The sequence below is a fragment of the Dipodomys spectabilis genome, unplaced genomic scaffold (assembly GCF_019054845.1).
Source record: "Dipodomys spectabilis isolate Male_0828 unplaced genomic scaffold, ASM1905484v1 ptg000512l, whole genome shotgun sequence".
NCBI lineage: Eukaryota > Metazoa > Chordata > Mammalia > Rodentia > Heteromyidae > Dipodomys > Dipodomys spectabilis.
Genome location: NW_024871189.1, coordinates 1,612,780 through 1,630,577, shown reverse-complemented (window position 1 = coordinate 1,630,577; position 17,798 = coordinate 1,612,780). Strand labels below are relative to the sequence as shown.

The 17,798-nt window shown below is 61.5% G+C and overlaps 2 protein-coding genes across 2 annotated transcripts; both read left to right on the top strand.

Moving 5' to 3' along the window:
- The first annotated feature begins 3,965 nt into the window (after window positions 1-3,965).
- Window positions 3,966-11,241, top strand: Notum (notum, palmitoleoyl-protein carboxylesterase). The gene is made up of 11 exons (XM_042670004.1): window positions 3,966-4,285; window positions 5,038-5,090; window positions 5,357-5,452; window positions 5,750-5,810; window positions 5,961-6,019; window positions 6,285-6,387; window positions 7,099-7,290; window positions 8,036-8,136; window positions 9,599-9,746; window positions 10,340-10,387; window positions 10,586-11,241. Exons 1-11 carry the CDS (start codon window positions 3,966-3,968, stop codon window positions 10,890-10,892), a joined length of 1,488 nt encoding a protein of 495 aa, XP_042525938.1. The 3' UTR covers window positions 10,893-11,241.
- Window positions 11,242-14,210: 2,969 nt separating this feature from the next.
- Window positions 14,211-15,134, top strand: Myadml2 (myeloid associated differentiation marker like 2). Its single transcript, XM_042670056.1, has one exon. It carries the CDS (start codon window positions 14,211-14,213, stop codon window positions 15,132-15,134), a length of 924 nt encoding a protein of 307 aa, XP_042525990.1.
- Window positions 15,135-17,798: the final 2,664 nt, after the last annotated feature.

Genomic DNA, 17,798 nt, shown 5'->3' with positions numbered 1-17,798 from the left:
ATTTCCATCACCTCAGAGATAAATCCAGCCTCCACCCACTAGTGGTCACTCTGTGTGGCTTCTTGGCCCCTGGCAATTCTAATTCCCATGTGCTTTCTGTGTCTGTGAACTTGCCTATTTTGGACATTTAATATCAATGAAATTATGCCATGTGTGCTGTGCTGTGTCTGACTTATTTCACTTAGCATGGTGTTTTCAAGATTGTAGCAAGTGCCAGACTTCCTTTTTGTATCTGAAATGCATTCGCTTGCAGAGATATGCCACAGCTGCTGATAGACCTTTGGCTAGTTTCCATTTTTTTGTCATTGAGAACAGGACTACTGTGCTATTTTTGTGTGTGGGGGGGGGGAAGGTCGGTTGTGGGGTTTTTACTCTGGGCTTGGGCGCAGTCCCTGTGCTCTTCAGCTCAAGGTGAACACTCTATCACTTGAGCCACAGCGCCACTTCCTACTGTGGATATTCCTATACAAACTTGTGTTTGGACACCTGTTTCCAGTTCTTTTTTTTTTTTTTGGGGGGGGGGGGAGGTAACCAGTGCTGGAACCTGGAGATTAAGTCTCACAGACTTTGCTGTCAAGGCTGGCTCTAGACTGTGGTCTTCACCTGTCAGCTTCCTAAGTAGCTGGGATTTATAGGCTTGAGCCACCGCCAGTCTCTGGCTACCTATTTCCAGTTCATTTAGAGATTGGAATTGCTAGGTCCTATGTCAGTGTTGTGTGGAACTTACTGAGAAGTCATTAAACGTATCTGTGACAGCGGACGACTCACTCTCCCACCTGTAGTGAATGAGGGCTCTGCTTTCTCCCTGTTCTCACTAGCACTTGCCATTTCCACGCTTTTGCCCATAGCCACCCATTGGGCGCAAGGGAGTGTCTGCAGTGCAGGTGAATCTCGAGTCTTGGCCATACACCATCAGCACCATGTTGGCCTCTGGTCTTGGTGCAGATGGCCTGAACGCAGAAGCCTAGCACGGCGTGTCTTCAAGGACCTGCCCTCTGGGAAGATCTTACCAGGCCTGGGGCACTAAAAACTCCACGGGGACATCTGAGGCACAGAGGAGAAGCTGGCCCTGGATAGTGATAAAGCCAGGCTGTCCTGTTTTTGTTGCTGTTGTTTTCTGAGCTGGGAGGAAAAAAAGGGTATGAGGAGTCTTGGAGCATGTAGGTCCCAGTCCCTTGGCTTCAGAGTTGTCAGTCATTGAGGGGGGGCTTCAGAGTTGTTAGTCATTGAGTGCGGGGGGGGGGCCAGCGGGTCTTGGGTTAGAGGAGGACTGAGTTCCAGGGAAGGTTGGCTTAAGTCCTCTTTGCTTCTGCTACTAGTGTTGAATAAACCAAAACACAAACTTGTGGTTCACTGTGTAGACTAAATCTTGTTACAAACAAATACTGGAGAATATAACATGCATGCTCTTCACTGGTCCTGGAATTTCACTGGCAATCCTAACAGCGACCCTGCTGAGCACTTTCCGCATGGGCTCCCATAATCCCTCACAACCTTCCGACAGAGGTACGGTCATTACCCCGCTTTAAAGTAGAGGAAATGGGGGTACAGAGAGAGGTCACAGGCCCTGCCAGGATTTCCCTGCCAGGAAGTGGCTCAAGGCCAGGACAGTGTGCAGCATTCTGCACAGCCATGCCACCAGCTGGAAGTTAGCATTTCTCTGCGGAGACCCGGAATAAGACGCCTAGGGAGAAGGACTCCTGGGGCAGGCTCCTGCCCTATGCTGAAATCCAGAACAAGTCCGCCTTCACAGCCTGGGTATCTGAGCGGACACTTCAGGATAATGAAGCCGCTGTCCTGAGCCAATCTCAAACATGGCCTTTAAACCGACCCAGCCATGGTGGAATGTCAAGTGCAGACTTCAGAATGAGTAAACCAAGGTGAAGATCTAGAGTTTTCTCAGCTTCTCTGAACTCCTTTTCCATCAGGAAAGTGGGCATCTCCCCCAGTGTCTGGGAGTTGACCTGAACCCCTCACCACCCCCTCCCCGACCTGCCAGTGGACCTGAACCCCTCACCCCCCCCCCCCCGACCTGCCAGTGGACCTGAACCCCTCACCCCCCCCCCCGACCTGCCAGTGGACCTGAACCCCTCGCCCCCCCGACCTGCCAGTGGACCTGAACCCCTCACCCCCCCGACCTGCCAGTGGACCTGAACCCCTCACCCACCCCCGTGTGTCACAGCTGCGCAGTTATGTGGCGCACCTTCAGGTGCACGTGGCATGTTAGTTCTGAAGTGCCATTTCAGGCTTCTCTCTTCGTTCTTCAAGAGCCAGCCTGCTGGCTATGCTGAAGTGTGTGTGTGTGTGTGTGTGTGTGTGTGTGTGTGTGTGTTGATCCAGGGGCTTGAACTCAGGGCCTAGGCACTGTCCCTGAGTCTTTAAGAGTCTCAGGGACTTTTCCTACCTGGGTTGGCTTTGAACCTTGATCCTCAGATCTCAGCCTCCTGAGTGTCTAGGATGACAGGCGTGAGCCTGTAAGCCATGGGCTTGGATTGTCATCACTCAGCCTGGCACAGAAGCTCAAAAGTGCCCTGGCTGCAGCCACTGCCCCCAGCAGCTCCTTCTAAGTGAGAGGCTTTCTCTTCTCTGGACTTAGGAGGCCGGCCGCAGAAGTCCTACCAGGTGCATGGACCCTTGTCCTCAAAGGCAGGCCTGTTCGCTGTGTTTAGGAAGAGACCACCAGCCAGTAGGCAGAGGTGTGAGGGAAAAGGCGTGTGCATGTGCGTGCTTTCCTCTCACCACCACCGCCTCCACCATCCTTCTAGTTCGGGTCTCAGGACAGGAGTGTGGTCCTACGTCGTCCACCTAAGCCAGGGCGGGGCACGTGAAGGGACAGTGGACTCCCAAGGCCAGCACCCAGGGAGATGTTCTGATTTGCAGGTCACCAAGCCGGCAGCGCGCCCCGGCCCCGCAGGGAGCGGCTGCGGGGTCCCCGGGGTCCTCGCGTGCGCCCCCGCCCCGCCCCCTCTGATGCAGCGCCCCTGGCGCGGTCCCCGCGGCGTGGGCCGAGGCGCCCGTCCCTCCCCGGGGCTGTCCGAGGGAGCGGGGCCTCGACACACCTGTCCGCTCCCCGGGCGGCCCCGCGCGGCCGCTGCCAGGCCTGGGCGCCGAGCCTCGCGTCCGCCCGCTTTGATCCCGGGGGCCCGGCGGGATAAAAGTCCCGGGCGGCCCCGCGCCAGCGCCAGAGGGGAGCGCGGCGCAGCCCAGCCGGGCACACCACCCGGGAGGCGCGGCGCGGGCGACGCCGGGGAGTCGGGGCGGCGGTGAGCGCGGGGCGGCGGCGAGGCCCGGGCCCGGGTGGAGGGAGGCTCGGCGGCCCCAGGTGCGAGCCCGCGCCCCGCGCCGTCGGGTCGGGCGGCGCCGCCCGCGCCCCGCGCGCCCCCCTCCCCGGCGGGGCGCCGCCCGCTCCCCGCCCCCGGCCGCTCCCAGGGCGGGGGCCGCGGCGCCGGGCTGACCGCGGCGAGTGGAGCCTCCGGGGCCGCCCGGCGGCGCTGCCCCCCACGGAGCCGGGCCCCGAGCGCCTCCGGCGGCCGCGGCGGGGTAGGCCAGGCCCCTCCGTCAGCCTTGCGGTTTGGGAAGAAAAGGCGATGCCTCCGCCAAGAAGGGAGCGAGCGCGGCCCCCTTCCCCCTCCGCGGAGTCCGGGCGGCGGCGGCGCCTCTGACGCGCGGGCACCCGGGCCGCCGCGGCCCCCGCAAACTACGCCCAGCCCGGCCCCCGCCGCTCATTGGCGCGGGCCCGAGCCGGCGCACCCAGACCCGGCGCTGCCCCCGGCCGGCCCGCGTGGACGCCGAGCTGCGGACGGAGCCCGCGCCCCCGGGCTCGGCAGCCTCGACGCCGCCGGGAGCCCGCGTGCGGAAGCGGGGGGCCGGCGAGGAGGGCGCCCCGGGGCCGCGCGCCCGCCGCCGCCCCGCCGCTCACAGCCGCCCGCTCTCCGCAGGTGGCCGCGGGCCCGCGTGGCGCGGCCATGGGCCGGGCGCTGCGCGCGCTGCTGCTGCTCGGCCTCCTGCACTGGGCCGGCGGCGGCGAGGGCCGGAGGACCTGGCGACGCCGGGGCCAGCCGCCGCCCCCGCCGCGGGCCGAGGCGGCGCCCGGCGCAGGGCCGCCGGTGGAGAGCTTCCCGCTGGACTTCACGGCCGTGGAGGGCAACATGGACAGCTTCCTGGCGCAGGTCAAGAGCCTGGCGCAGTCCCTGTACCCCTGCTCGGCGCAGCAGCTCAGCGAGGACCTGCGGCTGCACCTCCTGCTCAACACGTCGGTGACCTGCAACGACGGCAGCCCGGCCGGGTGAGGCCCCGCCGCGCGCCCCGCCACCTCCCCGCCGGCGGCGCCCGCGCGCCAGCGGAGCGGACCGGACGCGGAGGCGCGGCGCGTGCGCCCACCGCCCGCACCCGCCGGGCGCCCGGGCGGCTCGGCGCGGTGCCTCCCCGCGGGGACGGGCGCCGGAGCGGCGCTGCTCCTGCGGAAGAGGACTCGCGGGGATGTGGAGTCCCGGGGCCCCGCCGCAGCGCTCCGGGGAGTGGGGAACCCCGGTCCGGCGGAGGGGCGGGAGAGGGCGCGGGAGGGCGCAAGGCCCGGTGCCGCAGTGACACACGGAGTGGGGAGGGTACGGACGTGAGGCCGGGGCCGGCGCGGGCGGGCGCCGCACCGCGCGGGCCGTGTCCCGCAGAGCCTCGGGCGCCTCGCCCCGCTCGCCCCCGTCCACGCGCGGGCGCCGCTCCGTGCCGGCCGTCGGCGCCGAGGTGACCGCGGGTCCCGCGCCGGGCGGGCGGGCCGTGGGGATTTTCCACGGACCTTCCCCGCCCCGCGAGCGCCATCTCCCGGGAGCGCCGCGGGCTCGCGGGCGGCCGCGCTCCGCGCGAGCTGCGCGCCGGCGCCCCCGTGCGGCGGCCGCGCTCCGGGCGACAGGTGTCCTGACGGACGCTCGGCGCCCCGACGGGAGGCGCGGGCGCGGGGGGGGGGGGGGGGGGGAGCCGGACAGCCGCTGCGGCCAGCGGCTGACCGCCGGCTCCGCTCTGCTCACGCACATCCTCCCGCAGCTACTACCTGAAAGAGTCCAAGGGCAGCCGGCGGTGGCTCCTCTTTCTGGAAGGTGGGTCCCAGAGACTGAGGCGCCGCGGGGAGACGGGGGTCTCCCCGGGAGGGGGGCCTCCCGGTGGGCTGGGTGGGGAGGGGTCTCCCAGCGGGCGGGGCCTGCGTGTGGGCGGGGTCTCCCGGTGGGCGGGGCCTCGCATGGGCCTCTGGTGGGCGGGGCGATGGGCGGGCAGAGCCTCCTGATGGGCCGGGTCTCCCGGTGGGCGGGGCCTGCGTGTGGGCGGGGCCTCCCGGACGGAGACCAGCCCGTGGCCGCGCCTGCAGGGGGCTGGTACTGCTTCAGCCGGGAGAACTGCGACTCCAGATACAACTCCATGCGGCGCCTCATGAGCTCCAAAGACTGGCCGCGCACCCGCACAGGTCAGCAGCACGCGGCCGGCCGGAGACAGCGGGCCGGGGCACGGCCCCACCCACCCTTCCTCCCCACCCCGGGCTGCGCCCCCCTCCGCCCCGTCACCCCTCCTCATCTGGGGTGGGGTGGGGTGTCAGAGGTCACATCCGCTGTCACAGAGCCCAGGCGCCACCTCCCACTTCCTCCGGCCCCGGGGGGCTGCTGTGACCCCGCTTTGCTGCCCTCGACGCTTGCGATGCTGGGGTGCGGTGCGCCCCCCGCCTGCCCCGCCTGCCCCGCCCCAGGAGGACCCCTCTGCCCCGCAGGCACCGGGATCCTGTCCTCCCAGCCCGAGGAGAACCCCCACTGGTGGAACGCCAACATGGTGTAAGGGCGGGCCTGGGGCCTGGGCGAGGCCTTGCGGGGCGGCGGGGGGCCCGTCCCGGCCGTCCTGGGCGGGCCTTGCGGGCGGGGGGCGTCCTCTCCCGGCTCCCCTGGCCCGCCGCGGCCCGCAGGCTCACGTGATCCGCCTTGCAGCTTCATCCCGTACTGCTCCAGCGACGTCTGGAGCGGGACGTCCTCTGGCTCCGAGAAGAGTGAGTCCTGGCGAGCGGGCCCTGCGGGAGGGCGGCGGGGAGACAGGCCGACTAGACAGACCGACTCCCGTGCGGGCCCCCCTGAGCTCCTCCCCACGGTCCACCTGGCCGGCGCCCCAGCTGCCCGGGCCCTGCTCCTGGGTGTAAAGCGCGACCCCTGCTTGCGCCTACCCAGCCCCAGCCAGGTCCCAGAACCCCTCTTCCCGGCGGCCTGAGGCAGGGGCCTGTTGCGGCCGGACCCCACCTGAAGCCCCCCTCTGTGCAGACGAATACGCCTTCATGGGCGCCCTGATCATCCGGGAGGTGGTGCGAGAGCTTCTGGGCAAAGGGCTGAGCGCCGCCAAGGTGCTGCTGCTGGCCGGGAGCAGGTGGGCAGGAGGGGGGAGGGGAGGAGGGGCATGGAGGGGGTCGGATGGGGCCCGGTGGCAGGAGGGGGAGGGTGGAGAGGGGAGGGGGAGGTGCTGGTGGGGAGGAGGGGTGTGGAGGGAGGAGAGGGGAGAGGGGGAGAGGGGGAGAGGGGCAGCAGCGCCCTGCAGACCTCTGCGTGGAGCACTGCTGGCAGGGAGAGCCAGGCTCCTTAGGGTCAGCTAGACATCTACCCTCAGAGTGCACTGTAGTCGGAAGCTCGCAGAGGTGGTTTCTGAGTTGCAGTGACCTGGGCGGTTGGTTTGTGGTCAGCTGTGGTTCACAATGTCCTTTCTCCAGGGGCCCGGGTTTTATAGCCCAGGGTTATGCCCCACTGGTCAGTCACTGTGGTGCACAAGGCAGACAGGGCACCTACGTGGACAGAAACTGAAGCAGAGAGAGGAAGGGAAAGGAAGGAGGAAGAGCTCAGCTCCGGGATGAAGGAGGCCATCTCCACCGCGGGCAGCCCTGGAGGGCGGGCTGCGGCACTGCCAGTCCTTCTTTGCCTCCAGACTTCCAGAAGACCCCCCTTCCTTGCATGGGGACAGGGCTGGAGCCCAAGTGTCAGGACACCTCATTGGGAGGCTGTGGGGCTTTTTGGGCTCCTGCTCAGGGCCTGGGCTGGGACTGGCGGCACCCTGGCTCCCCGGCCTCATGTGTGCCCTTCCCGGCAGCGCTGGGGGCACTGGGGTGCTGTTGAACGTGGACCGGGTGGCTGAGCAGCTGGAGGAGCTGGGCTATCCGGCCATCCACGTGAGGGGCCTGGCTGACTCCGGCTGGTTTCTGGACAATAAGCAATACCGCCGGACAGACTGCCTGGACACCATCACCTGTGCGCCCACAGAGGCCGTCCGCAGAGGCATCAGGTGCCCCAGCCTTCATGCCAGGCCCTGTGTGCTGAGGGGGGGCGAGGGGGGCATGGGGCAGCAGGGCGGGGGGGCAGGGGGAGGGCATGGAAGGCCAGGCGGTGGGGGGCATGGGGCGTCAGGGCGGGGGGGGTAAGGGAGGGAGGGCATGGGAGGCAGGGCAGGGGGCATGAGGGGCAGGGCAGAGGGGCAGGGGGAGGGCATGGGGAGGCAGGGTGGAGGAGGCAGGGCAGGAGGAGGGCATGGGAGGCAGGGCGGGGGAGGCAAGGCCGGGGGGTAGGGGGAGGACATGGGGGGCAGGGTGGGAGAGGCAGGGCAGGGGGACAGGGCAGGGCGGGGGAGGCATGGGGAGGGCATGGGGGGCAGGGCGGGGGAGGCAGGGCAGGGGGAGGGCGGGGGGCTTGAGGGGCAGGGGGGCAGGGGGCCAGGGGGAGGGCATGGGGAGGCAGGGTGGAGGAGGCAGGGCAGGAGGAGGGCATGGGAGGCCAGGGTAGGGGGCAGGGCTGGGGGAGGGCATGGGAGGCCAGGGTGGGGGGGCATGGGACGGCAGGGCGGGGGGGGGGTAGGGGGCAGGGCAGAGGGAGAGCAGGGGAGGCTAGGGTGGGAGGGCATGGGGCGGCAGGGGGAGGGAATGGGGGGCAGGCCAGCAGGCGGGGACAGGGCATGGCTGGGGGACGGGAGTCTCTGCTGTGAGCGCCCCCCCCCCCCCAAACACACACACAGCCTGACCACATCTGTGATGTAGGTACTGGAACGGCATGGTCCCGGACCGCTGTCGGCGCCAGTTTAAGGAGGGCGAGGAGTGGAACTGCTTCTTTGGCTATAAAGTCTACCCAACGCTGCGCTGTGAGTGGCCAGCACAGATGCGCCAGCGGGGTAGGGGGTGTCCGGGCTGATGCACCCCTTCTGAAAGGCCAGACGAGTCCCGCCCGAGGAGGCGGCCACACTATGCCAGGGTGGCCGGTCCCCCCTCTGCCGGGACCGTCCCTTTGGTCTCTGGGCTGTCCCCTGACTGTGCTGCTGCTGACGTCCCCTGCCTCGCCCCCCTCCGCCCGTGCTGCCCGCCTGTGCTGTGGCACCGGACAGGGACCTCCTCAGCCCCATAGCTTTGCTTATCACCCAATTTTTTATCAGAGTGAAATGCCTGACAGCCAGGCCAAAGTGATAGCAGCTTTGTAAGGGGCCCTCTTCAAGGAAAGATAGGTTCTTTTATTTTATTCATTCATTTATTTATTTACTTATTTTGCCGGTCCTGGGGGCTGAACTCTGGGCCTGGGCGCTGTCCCTCAGCTCTTCAGCTCAAGGCTAGCGCTCTACCACTTGAGCCACAGCGCCACTTCCTGCTTTTTTCTTTTTGCTTATGTGGTGCTGAGGAATCAAACCCAGGACCTCATGCATGCAAGGCAAGCGCTCTACCACTGAGCCACCTTCCCAGCCCAAAAGATAGGTTCTTTAAAAAAAAAAAAAAAAAGAGGGCTGGGAAGGTGGTTCAGTGGTGGAGCGCTTGCCTTGCATGCTTGAGGCCCTGGGTTCGATTCCTCAGCACCACATAAGCAGAAAAAAAAAAAAAAAGCCTGAAATGGCCCTGTGGCTCAAGTGGTAGAGTGCTAGCCTTAAGCTGAAAAGCTGAGGGACAGCGCCCAGGCCCAGAGTTCAGGCCCCAAGACTGGACCCCTCCCCTCCAGAAAAAAAAGAAGGGGAAGCCAGGCACCGGTGGCTCACGCCTGTCATCCTAGCTACTCAGGAGGCTGAGATCTGAGGTTCAAAGCCAGCCTGGGCAAGAAAGTCTGTGAGACTCTTATCTCTAATAAACCACTCAGAAAACTGGAAGTGGCGCTAAGGCTCAAGTGGTAGAGCACTCCCCTTGAGCTGAACAGCTGAGGGACAGTGCCCAGGCCCAGAGTTCAGGCCCCACGACCAACAAGGGAAAAAAAGTGGGGGGGGGGGGGGGCTTGTAATGTGGCTCTGTGGTACAGTGCTTGCCTAGCACACATGAAGCCCCAGGTTCAATTCCTCAGTACTACATTCAGAAAAAGCTGCAAGTGGCTCTGTGGCTCAAGTGGTAGAGTGCTAGCCTTGAGCAAAAGAAGGTCAGGGGCAGTGCCCAGGCCCTGAGTTCAAGTCCCAGGACTTGGGGAGGACGGGGGAGGGGCTGGGTGCACTCACCTCGCAGGCAGCAAGCTCTGGGTTCCATCTCCAGGACTGCGGGGCAGGGAGGGGGAGAAAGGACATGGGATGGGGGAGTGTGATGGAGCCAGCTGGGCCTTCAGTGCCAAGCCCAGCTGGACTGAACTGTGTCCCCCACCAGGCCCAGTGTTCGTGGTACAGTGGCTGTTCGACGAGGCCCAGCTGACTGTGGACAATGTACACCTCACAGGCCAGCCCGTCCAGGAGGGCCAGTGGCTGTATATCCAGAACCTAGGCCGTGAGCTGCGCAGCACGCTCAAGGATGTGCCGTGAGTGTGTGCTGGGGTCCTGCTCTGCTTGGCTCACGCAGCCGCTGTGTTCCAAAACAGGCCTCAGCCAGGCACCAGTGGCTCACGCCTGTGGTCCTGGCTACTCAGGAGTCTGAGATCTGGAGGATCAAGGACCAAGCCAGCCCAGGCAGAAAAAGTTCCTGAGACTCCATCTGTAAATAATCAGCAGAAACAAAGCTGGAGGCGTGAGGGAAGGGCTCACATAGTAAGAAAGCCAGCTTAGCAAGCAAGCGGGCAAGCTTGAGGCCCTGAGTTCAAATCCCCTGACAGAAAGATGTAAAAAAGAAAGAAACCGCAACAACAAAAGAGGAAGAAAAAAAATGCCCGAGGTCTCAAAATGGCATGCACCTGCTCTGGATAGCGTCCTGCTGCTGCCCGGCAGGCCGCAGCCAGAGGAGGGCTAAGGAAGACTTGGAGTGACAGAGGGCAGACGCTGGCAGGGAGCTGTGGGGTAAGAGCTGGGCGGCTGGAAGGGAAGGACAGACCCAGGGGAGTGGACGGAGCTGGCGGCGGGGTTAGTGCAGGGAGCGGCTGGCGCATCCAGCTCAGGCTGTCTGTCTTTCGTCCACCAGGGCCAGCTTTGCCCCTGCCTGCCTCTCGCACGAGATCATCATCCGGAGGTCAGTGCTCTGGGCTCTGGGGCAGCACAAGTCCTCCCACAGGTCCTCCGGGAGCCCCCCCCCTCCCCTGACTCCTTGTGAAGGGTTTTCTTCCGGGGACTTCCAGCACTGGTTGTGGGGCCAGAATGAAGCCTCTGCCCCCCGCAGCGGTGGTAGAGACCCCTCCTCCCCGTGACCTGTCTCCGTTTCTGTCTGCAGCCATTGGACAGACATCCAGGTGAAGGGCACCTCGCTGCCCCGGGCGCTGCACTGCTGGGACAGAAGCCTCCATGACAGCCACAAGGCCAGCAAGGCCCCCCTGAAGGGCTGCCCCTTCCACCTGCTGGACAGCTGCCCCTGGCCCCACTGCAACCCCTCGTGCCCCACAATCCGCGACCAGTTCACAGGTCAGGAGATGAACGTGGCACAGTTCCTCATGCACATGGGCTTTGACGTACAGACCGTGGCCCAGCAGCAGGGACTGGAGCCCAGCAGGCTGCTAGGGATGCTGAGCACTGGGAGCTAGGCCCCGGGCTGCCTCAGGTCCACCACCAGGCCCTCCTGCCTCTCCCAGAGCCCATGGAGCCCTACCTGCTCCCCACCTGGGTGAGGACACCTGCGGAGCCGGCCCTGCGTTTGGAGGGCCTGGCCGGGGAGGAGGCCCGCCCCCTCTCAGCCCTCCCTGGAGCGGTCAGCAGCACCGGACATCCCTGCCCTGCCTCAGCGCATCACGTCCTTTGGCATTATTTTATAAAGTGACTCTTTTTTATTACTTTAATTTTTTAAAAAAGGAAAATAAGAAATATATGATGAATGATATTGCTCTGTAACATATATTTTTTAAATAATGAAAAAAAACGACAAAAGAAACTCTCCTTGTGGCCTCGTTTCTTTTGTTATGTGTGTTTGTGTGTGCCTAAGCTCCAGTGCTAGTCCTTGGGTTTGATCTCAGGACCTCAGGCTCTTGGCTCAACATTTTCTACTCAAAGCTGGTTTGGGCTGGGAAGGTGACTTAGTGGTAGAGCACTTGCCTAGCATGCATGAAGCCCTGGGTTCCATTCCTCAGTACCACATACACAGAAAAAGCTAGAAACGGTGCTGTGGCTCAAGTGGTAGAACGCTAGCCTTGAGCAAAAGCAGCTCATAGACAATGCCCAGGCCCTGAGTTCAAGCCCCAGAACTGGCCAAAAAAAAAATGCTGGTGCTCTATCACTTGAGCTACGTATCCACTCCCAGCAGTTTGCTGGCTAATTGGAGATGAGTCTTTCAGATTTGTCTGCCCAGGCTGGCTTTGAACTGCCATCCTCAGATGTCAGCCTCCTGAGTAGCTAAGATTGCAGTTGTGACCGTGGGGTGCCATTCTGCCCACAGGGCAGTGTGGGCACCTGAAGAGGGCCTAGGCTCCAACTCCTGACCCTTTCCTGGATATTCAGTGGTCCACCTCATCTCACATCCTGCTCAAGCCCCTCTGAGGAGGCTGCTCATCCATTCATCAAACGCCCACAACCCAGGGTGGGCGGTCGCAGCAGAAGCCACTTTTCATTTTTCTATTGAGAAATTAAATAAGCCAGGCACTGGTGGCTCACACCTGTAATCCTAGCTACTCAGGAGGCTGAGATCTGAGGATCAAGGTTCAAAGTCAGCCCAGGCAGAAAAGTCTATGACACTTTTTTTTCCTGCATGTTCTGGGGCTTGAATTCACAGTCTAGATGTTGTTCCTCGGCCTTTTTGTGCTCAGGCTAGTACTCTACCACTTGGCCGCAGTGCCACTTCTGGCTTTTTCTGAGTGGTCTGTTGGAGGTAACAGTCTTACAGACTTTCCTGCCTGGGCTGACTTCAAATTATGCTCAGATCTCAGCCTCCTAAGTATAAGTGTGAGCCACCAGTGCCCAGCCCTGAAACTCTCATCTCCAATTAACCACCAGAAAATGGGAAGTGGCACTGAGGCTCCTGTGGTAGAGCTCTCGCATTGAGCAAAAGAGCTCAAGGACAGTGCCCAGGCCCAGAGTTCAAGCCCTGCAGCAAAAATAAAGAGGACTGGGAAGGTGGCTCAGTGGTAGAGCGCTTGCCTTACATGCCTGAGGTCTTGGGTTCAATTCCTCAGCACCACATAAGCAAAAAGAAAAAGCCGGAAGTGGTGCTGTGGCTCAAGTGGTAGAGCGCTAGCCTTGAGCTGAAAAGCTGAGGGACAGCGCCCAGGCCCACAGTTCAGGCCCCACGACCGGACCCAAAACAAAACAAAAAAAAAATTAATTAAATAAATAAATAAGATCTTTGATCAGGTATCAAAGGAGAAAACTTACAAAACTATCAAGTTCATTTCAGGAACAGGAGAAGGAGCTTGGAGAAGCATCTGGTGATGGTTCTCAAACTTCCCAGCAGCGATCACTGGGTGAAGCTTCTCTAGGTCAGTGGTTTTGTTCTGAGGAGGGAGGTGTCCATGGAATGATCTGGCATCCAGCATATGCAAAATAAATGAATTAATTACCCAATGAGGGTAGTCAGGGTAAAATGCGAGCCGTTTTGCGCTAGGAATCTGTACAGTGGCGCACTCTGGGTGAGCAAGGACCTGGGTTCCAGGGCCTTTTTTTGGTTGGTTTTCTTTTTCTTTTTTTTTTTTGCGGGTCATGGGCCTGAACTCTGGGCCTGGGCGCTATCCTTCAGCTCTTCAGCTCAAGACTAGTGCCCTACCAATTGAGCCACAGTGCCACTTCTAGCTTTTTCCATTTATGTGATGCTGAGAAATCGAACCCAGGGCCTCATGCGTGCAAGGCAAGCGCTCTACCACTAAGCCACCTTCCCAGCCCCTTGGTTTTCTTTTGAGGCAGAGGTTTCATTATGTAGCCGAGGTTGGCCTTGAACTTGCAATCCCCCTTCCTTAGCCTCCAAACTAGAAAAACAATGATACACTCTAGATAAAAGGCATACATAGCAAGGCCTTGTCAAGAAAGTAAAGGAAGAAGGAGAGGGAGGAAGGCAGGAGGGGGAAGGGAGGTGGGAAGGGGGGGAGAGTAGGAGGGTTGAGTTGTTTCTAAGTGTTAAGTTTCTCTGCATGCCTGAAGGGTACAGGAGTTTCAAGATGTTCCCTGGAAATAATAAGTAAAAGTCAAACACTCTGGTGATGGCAGGAGGCCATGGCCAGACTGCAGGCAGCCTTTGGTCTGTGGGACCCCCACCCCTGTTCTTCCCCCAGGGCTCCGCAAGAGTTTCTTGGGCCCCTGGGACAATGACAACAAGGTCCTGGGTCTAAGCAGAGCTCTGAATTAGCCACTGGCCTGACGGGCTGGGATAAACTACCTACCGGAGAGGAGAGGAATCTCCGGCAGACCACCAGGAGCCAAGTTCCCCCCCCCCCCCCCCCGCCCACCGTAGGCTCCCCCCCCTCCCCAGCAGGACTCCCACCCCTCCCCAGCCGTGAGCCCTGGAGGCTGCTTCAGCTGGAGTCTGTGCCCCTCTCCCTGCTGACTCCCCGACTCCCCACCCCTCCCCCACACCGACCAGAGGGACAGACACAGGTGCTCTGGAGGCCCGAGGTGGGTGGTGCCAGCAGCCAGGGGGTTAACGGGTCTTGCAGGGGCTCCACGTGGGACAGGGTCAGATGTCCTCCGGGACGGGGAGAGGACGGGGAGAGGCGTGCAGGCTGCTATTCCAGGGCTCTGATCTCGGTGCCGCTGCCTATTTATAGTGCTTGGTGCTCCTCACACAGGCTGCTGCCGCTGCTGCCGTGTTGCGGGTGGCACTGCAGAGCCTGCCTCCATCTGCCGCTGCACAGAGGACAGAGCGCCCCGGCCCGGCACAGACCTCCGGCTGCCGGACACTGAATGAGGCTAGGGTGATCAGCAGGATGGGCAGCGCCATGGACCCCTCTGGAGGTGCCTACCTGCACCTGGGTGCGGTGATGTCCCCGGTGGGCACCGCCCGCGTGCTGCAGCTGGCTTTTGGCTGCACGACTTTTAGCCTGGTGGCCCACAGGGGCGGTTTTGCGGGTGTCCAGGGTACCTTCTGCATGGCTTCCTGGGGCTTCTGCTTTGCCCTCTCCGTCCTGATTGTGGCCTTTGAGTTCACGAAGCTCCATGGCTGCCTGCGTCTCTCCTGGGGCAACTTCACAGCAGCCTTTGCCATGCTGGCCACGCTGCTCTCAGCCACAGCCGCTGTCATCTACCCGCTGTACTTCACCCGGCTGGAGTGCCCACCCGAGCCCGCCGGCTGCACGGCCAGGAACTTCCGCCTGGCCGCCAGTGTCTTTGCCGGACTCCTCTTCCTGGCCTATGCTGCAGAGGTAGCCCTAACACGAGCCAGGCCTGGCCAAGTAGCCAGCTACATGGCCACTGTATCTGGGCTCCTGAAGATAGTCCAGGCCTTTGTGGCCTGCATCATCTTTGGAGCCCTGGTCTATGACAGCCGCTACGGGCGCTACATGGCCACCCAGTGGTGTGTGGCTGTGTACAGCCTGTGCTTCCTGGCCACAGTGGCTGTGGTGGTCCTGAGCGTGTTGGGCCACACAGGGGGCCTGGGCTGCCCATTCGATCGCCTAGTAGTGGTGTACACCTTCCTGGCCGTTCTCCTCTACCTCAGCGCTGCCGTCATCTGGCCCGTCTTCTGTTTTGACCCCAAGTACGGGGAACCCGTGCGGCCCCTCCACTGCCCCCAGGGCAGCTGCCCCTGGGACAGCCAGTTGGTGGTAGCCATTTTCACCTATGTCAACTTGCTTCTCTACATCGTTGATCTTGCCTACTCCCAGAGGATCCGCTTCGTGCCCACCCTGTAGACTGGCGAGCTGCTGCCTGTCTGCTTCTGCTGTCTGGCCAAGGGCACGTGAGGTGGCCAAGGTGACCCAAGACCTCAGAAACAAGCAGGAGGGCCCGGGGCAAATGCAAGGGGAGAAATGGAGGAAGGACAGAGGGACAGGAAAGCGGGGCTGTTCCGCTCACAGGCTTTTGTTCTTCCTAGTTCTCTCCCTGTCTCTGCTCTCCTGGCCTCCCTGGGCTCAGTGCTGGTCACCAGAACATGGGAACCTTTTGGAGCAGGTGCTGTTGTGACCCATCTTGAAAAGGAGGACCGTGAGGCTAGATGAGCTTCAGAGGGGTCTGGAGATGGCTCTGAGACTGGAGTTAGACATTGGGAAGGGAGATGGGCATTGGTGGCTCACACCTGTCATCCTAGCTACTCAGGAGGCTGAGATCTGAAGATTGTAGTTCAAAGCCAGCCAGGGCAGGAAAGTCTGTGAAACTCTTATCTCCAATAAACTACTAGAAAATCGGAAGTGGTTGGGACTTGATTGGTAGAATGTTATCCTTCAGCAAAAAAGCTCGGGGACAGCACTCAGGCCCTGAGTTCAAGCCCTAGGACCAATATACACATACACAAACTAAGTTGGGAAGGGAATCGTTTCCAGAGGTGTGGAAGGGATGGGAAGAAGCCCAGGAGAGCACCAGGGCCGGTCCTTCTGAGGGGTGTGGGAGCTGGGACCCTCCCTTAACCCTGGGAGGAGAACCCGGCTCAGGAGCAGCATGTATTCGGAGAAAAGCCCAGAGACTGGGCTCCAGCCTCACCAGCCTGTTCAGGACGGCTTTCCAGGCTCAGCAGGCCGGAGTGGCAGCAGTGGGTTGGCGGGGTCTGACATGAGTAGGACCACAAGGAGCAGTGCCCCCCACCGTGGGCTCCTGCAGGGTCTGTCCCGCAGGGCCCTGGGAGGCCAGCTTGCTGGGAGGCCGGCCTGCTGGGCAGCACTGACACAGAGCAAGCAACTGCGCCACTGCGGCATGCAGCCTGGGCACCAGGTGCCTCTCCTCAAGTATCTGCTTGTTTTGGATGCCAGGCCCTGGGTGGCATGCTCCTCCCCCATGCTCCAGCCAATTTCTTCTGTTCAAGCCTGGACAGGGTAGCCTGGGGCAGGTGCCCCTGGCCACATGGAATCCAAGTATCACAGGTCAAAGCTCAGCAGTCCCTCCCCCCTGCTGACTGCCCCCTCTCCCCCATCCCTCTCCCTCCCCACCAGGTTCTGGAGCAGGAAATAACAGAGGATGGTCACTGTGCCCTGGCTCTGGCTGAGTGGCCTCTGCTGGGGAGCTGCAGTTGGTTGCACCCCTTTCCAGTGTGCTCTGGGAGACTGGCCTGGACCAGGGCCTGGCTGAGGAAGGGTATGGCCCTGGGGTGCCCTCCGGCTCTGAGGGTAGGCAGGTCTGGGCCTGGTCTGAGGAAACACTAGGCAGGTGGGGCTCCCTGGGAGGACCAGGGGTGGAAGCAGGGTCAATGCTGAGCTCATCTTCTTTCCCAGAGACCCTGGCACCCACCCTCCCCTCTCACCTGGACAGCTCCAGCGTCCTGGGCACAGACGGAAAAGATGCACTCTCTAGGCAGTGGAACCAAGGCTGTGAGAGCCCTGAGCAGGCAGTGTGTGGTACTGAGCCTGGCTTGAGAGGGCGCAACTGGGTTGGCCAATACCTTTTTCTATTCTTTCTTTCTATCTTTCTTTCTTTCTTTCCTTCTTTCTTTCTTTTTTTGTCGGTTATGGAGCTTGAACTCTGGACCTCAGCGCTGTCCCTCAGCTCTTCAGCTCAAGGCCAGCGCTCTACCACTTGAATTGCAACTCCACTTCTGGCTTTTTTTTTTTTTTTGAAGTCAATTGGACTTTCCTACCCAGGTTGGCTTTGAACTGTGATCCTCAGATCTCAGCCTTCTGAGTAGCTAGGATTACAGATGTGAGCCACCAGCACCTGGCCTGCCAATGACTTTGACTTAGGAGTTGGAGGCTGGCATCCCATGGACACCTGTAGATGTCTGTGTGTCCTGAAGCCCCTTGCTGGCTGAGAGGATTGAGGGGATCAAGGAGCCACATCCTCAGGGGACAAAGGAGCACATGGGCATGCTTAGCCCAGCTCATAGGGAAGGCCTGGCCGCTGCCTGGGAAGGAGCTTGCTTTTTTATTTCATTCCTTTACTCTGTCAGCAAGTCCCAACTTTTTAAATTTTCTCACCATCTAGTGGCTTTCTGCCCCCAGCACCCTACTCAGCCTAAATCTCAGAGGCCCTTAGGGCAGGGGAGGAAAGGGCAGAGGGCTTTTGTGGAGAGAATGCCCAAGGGCCTTGCAGGGCTCCCAGAGGACTGACTTGGTTTTCTCTTAAGCGGGAAGTATTACTTGTTATGTTATGTGGGGGGAGTATTTTGTCATAGTATTTGTTATCACTTGGCATAGGTAGCTCTGTTCTCAAGAGGTCATGAGCTCTCCAGCTTTGAGTCACGAGTTTGAGCGATGCCACAGGATACGCATGTTCTCTGGCTCTGCCTCCAAGGGTTAGGCCCAAATCCTCCTGTGCCGGGCCACTGTGGAGCAGACTCCTATTGGGAGTGGTGTCCCAGGGCCAGTGTGGTCATTTTGGGTCAAGAAGGGACCAGGTAGATAGGAAAGCAGACCTCCATAGCAGAAACATTC

Coding starts and splice junctions, on each gene's coding strand:
- Myadml2 (XM_042670056.1), top strand. CDS start 14,211: ATGGGCAGCGCCATGGACCCCTCTGGAGGTGCCTACCTGCACCTGGGT.
- Notum (XM_042670004.1), top strand. CDS start 3,966: ATGGGCCGGGCGCTGCGCGCGCTGCTGCTGCTCGGCCTCCTGCACTGG. Junction 7,291..8,035: donor GCCGTCCGCAGAGGCATCAG/GTGCCCCAGCCT, acceptor TCTGTGATGTAG/GTACTGGAACGGCATGGTCC. Junction 9,747..10,339: donor AGCACGCTCAAGGATGTGCC/GTGAGTGTGTGC, acceptor TTCGTCCACCAG/GGCCAGCTTTGCCCCTGCCT.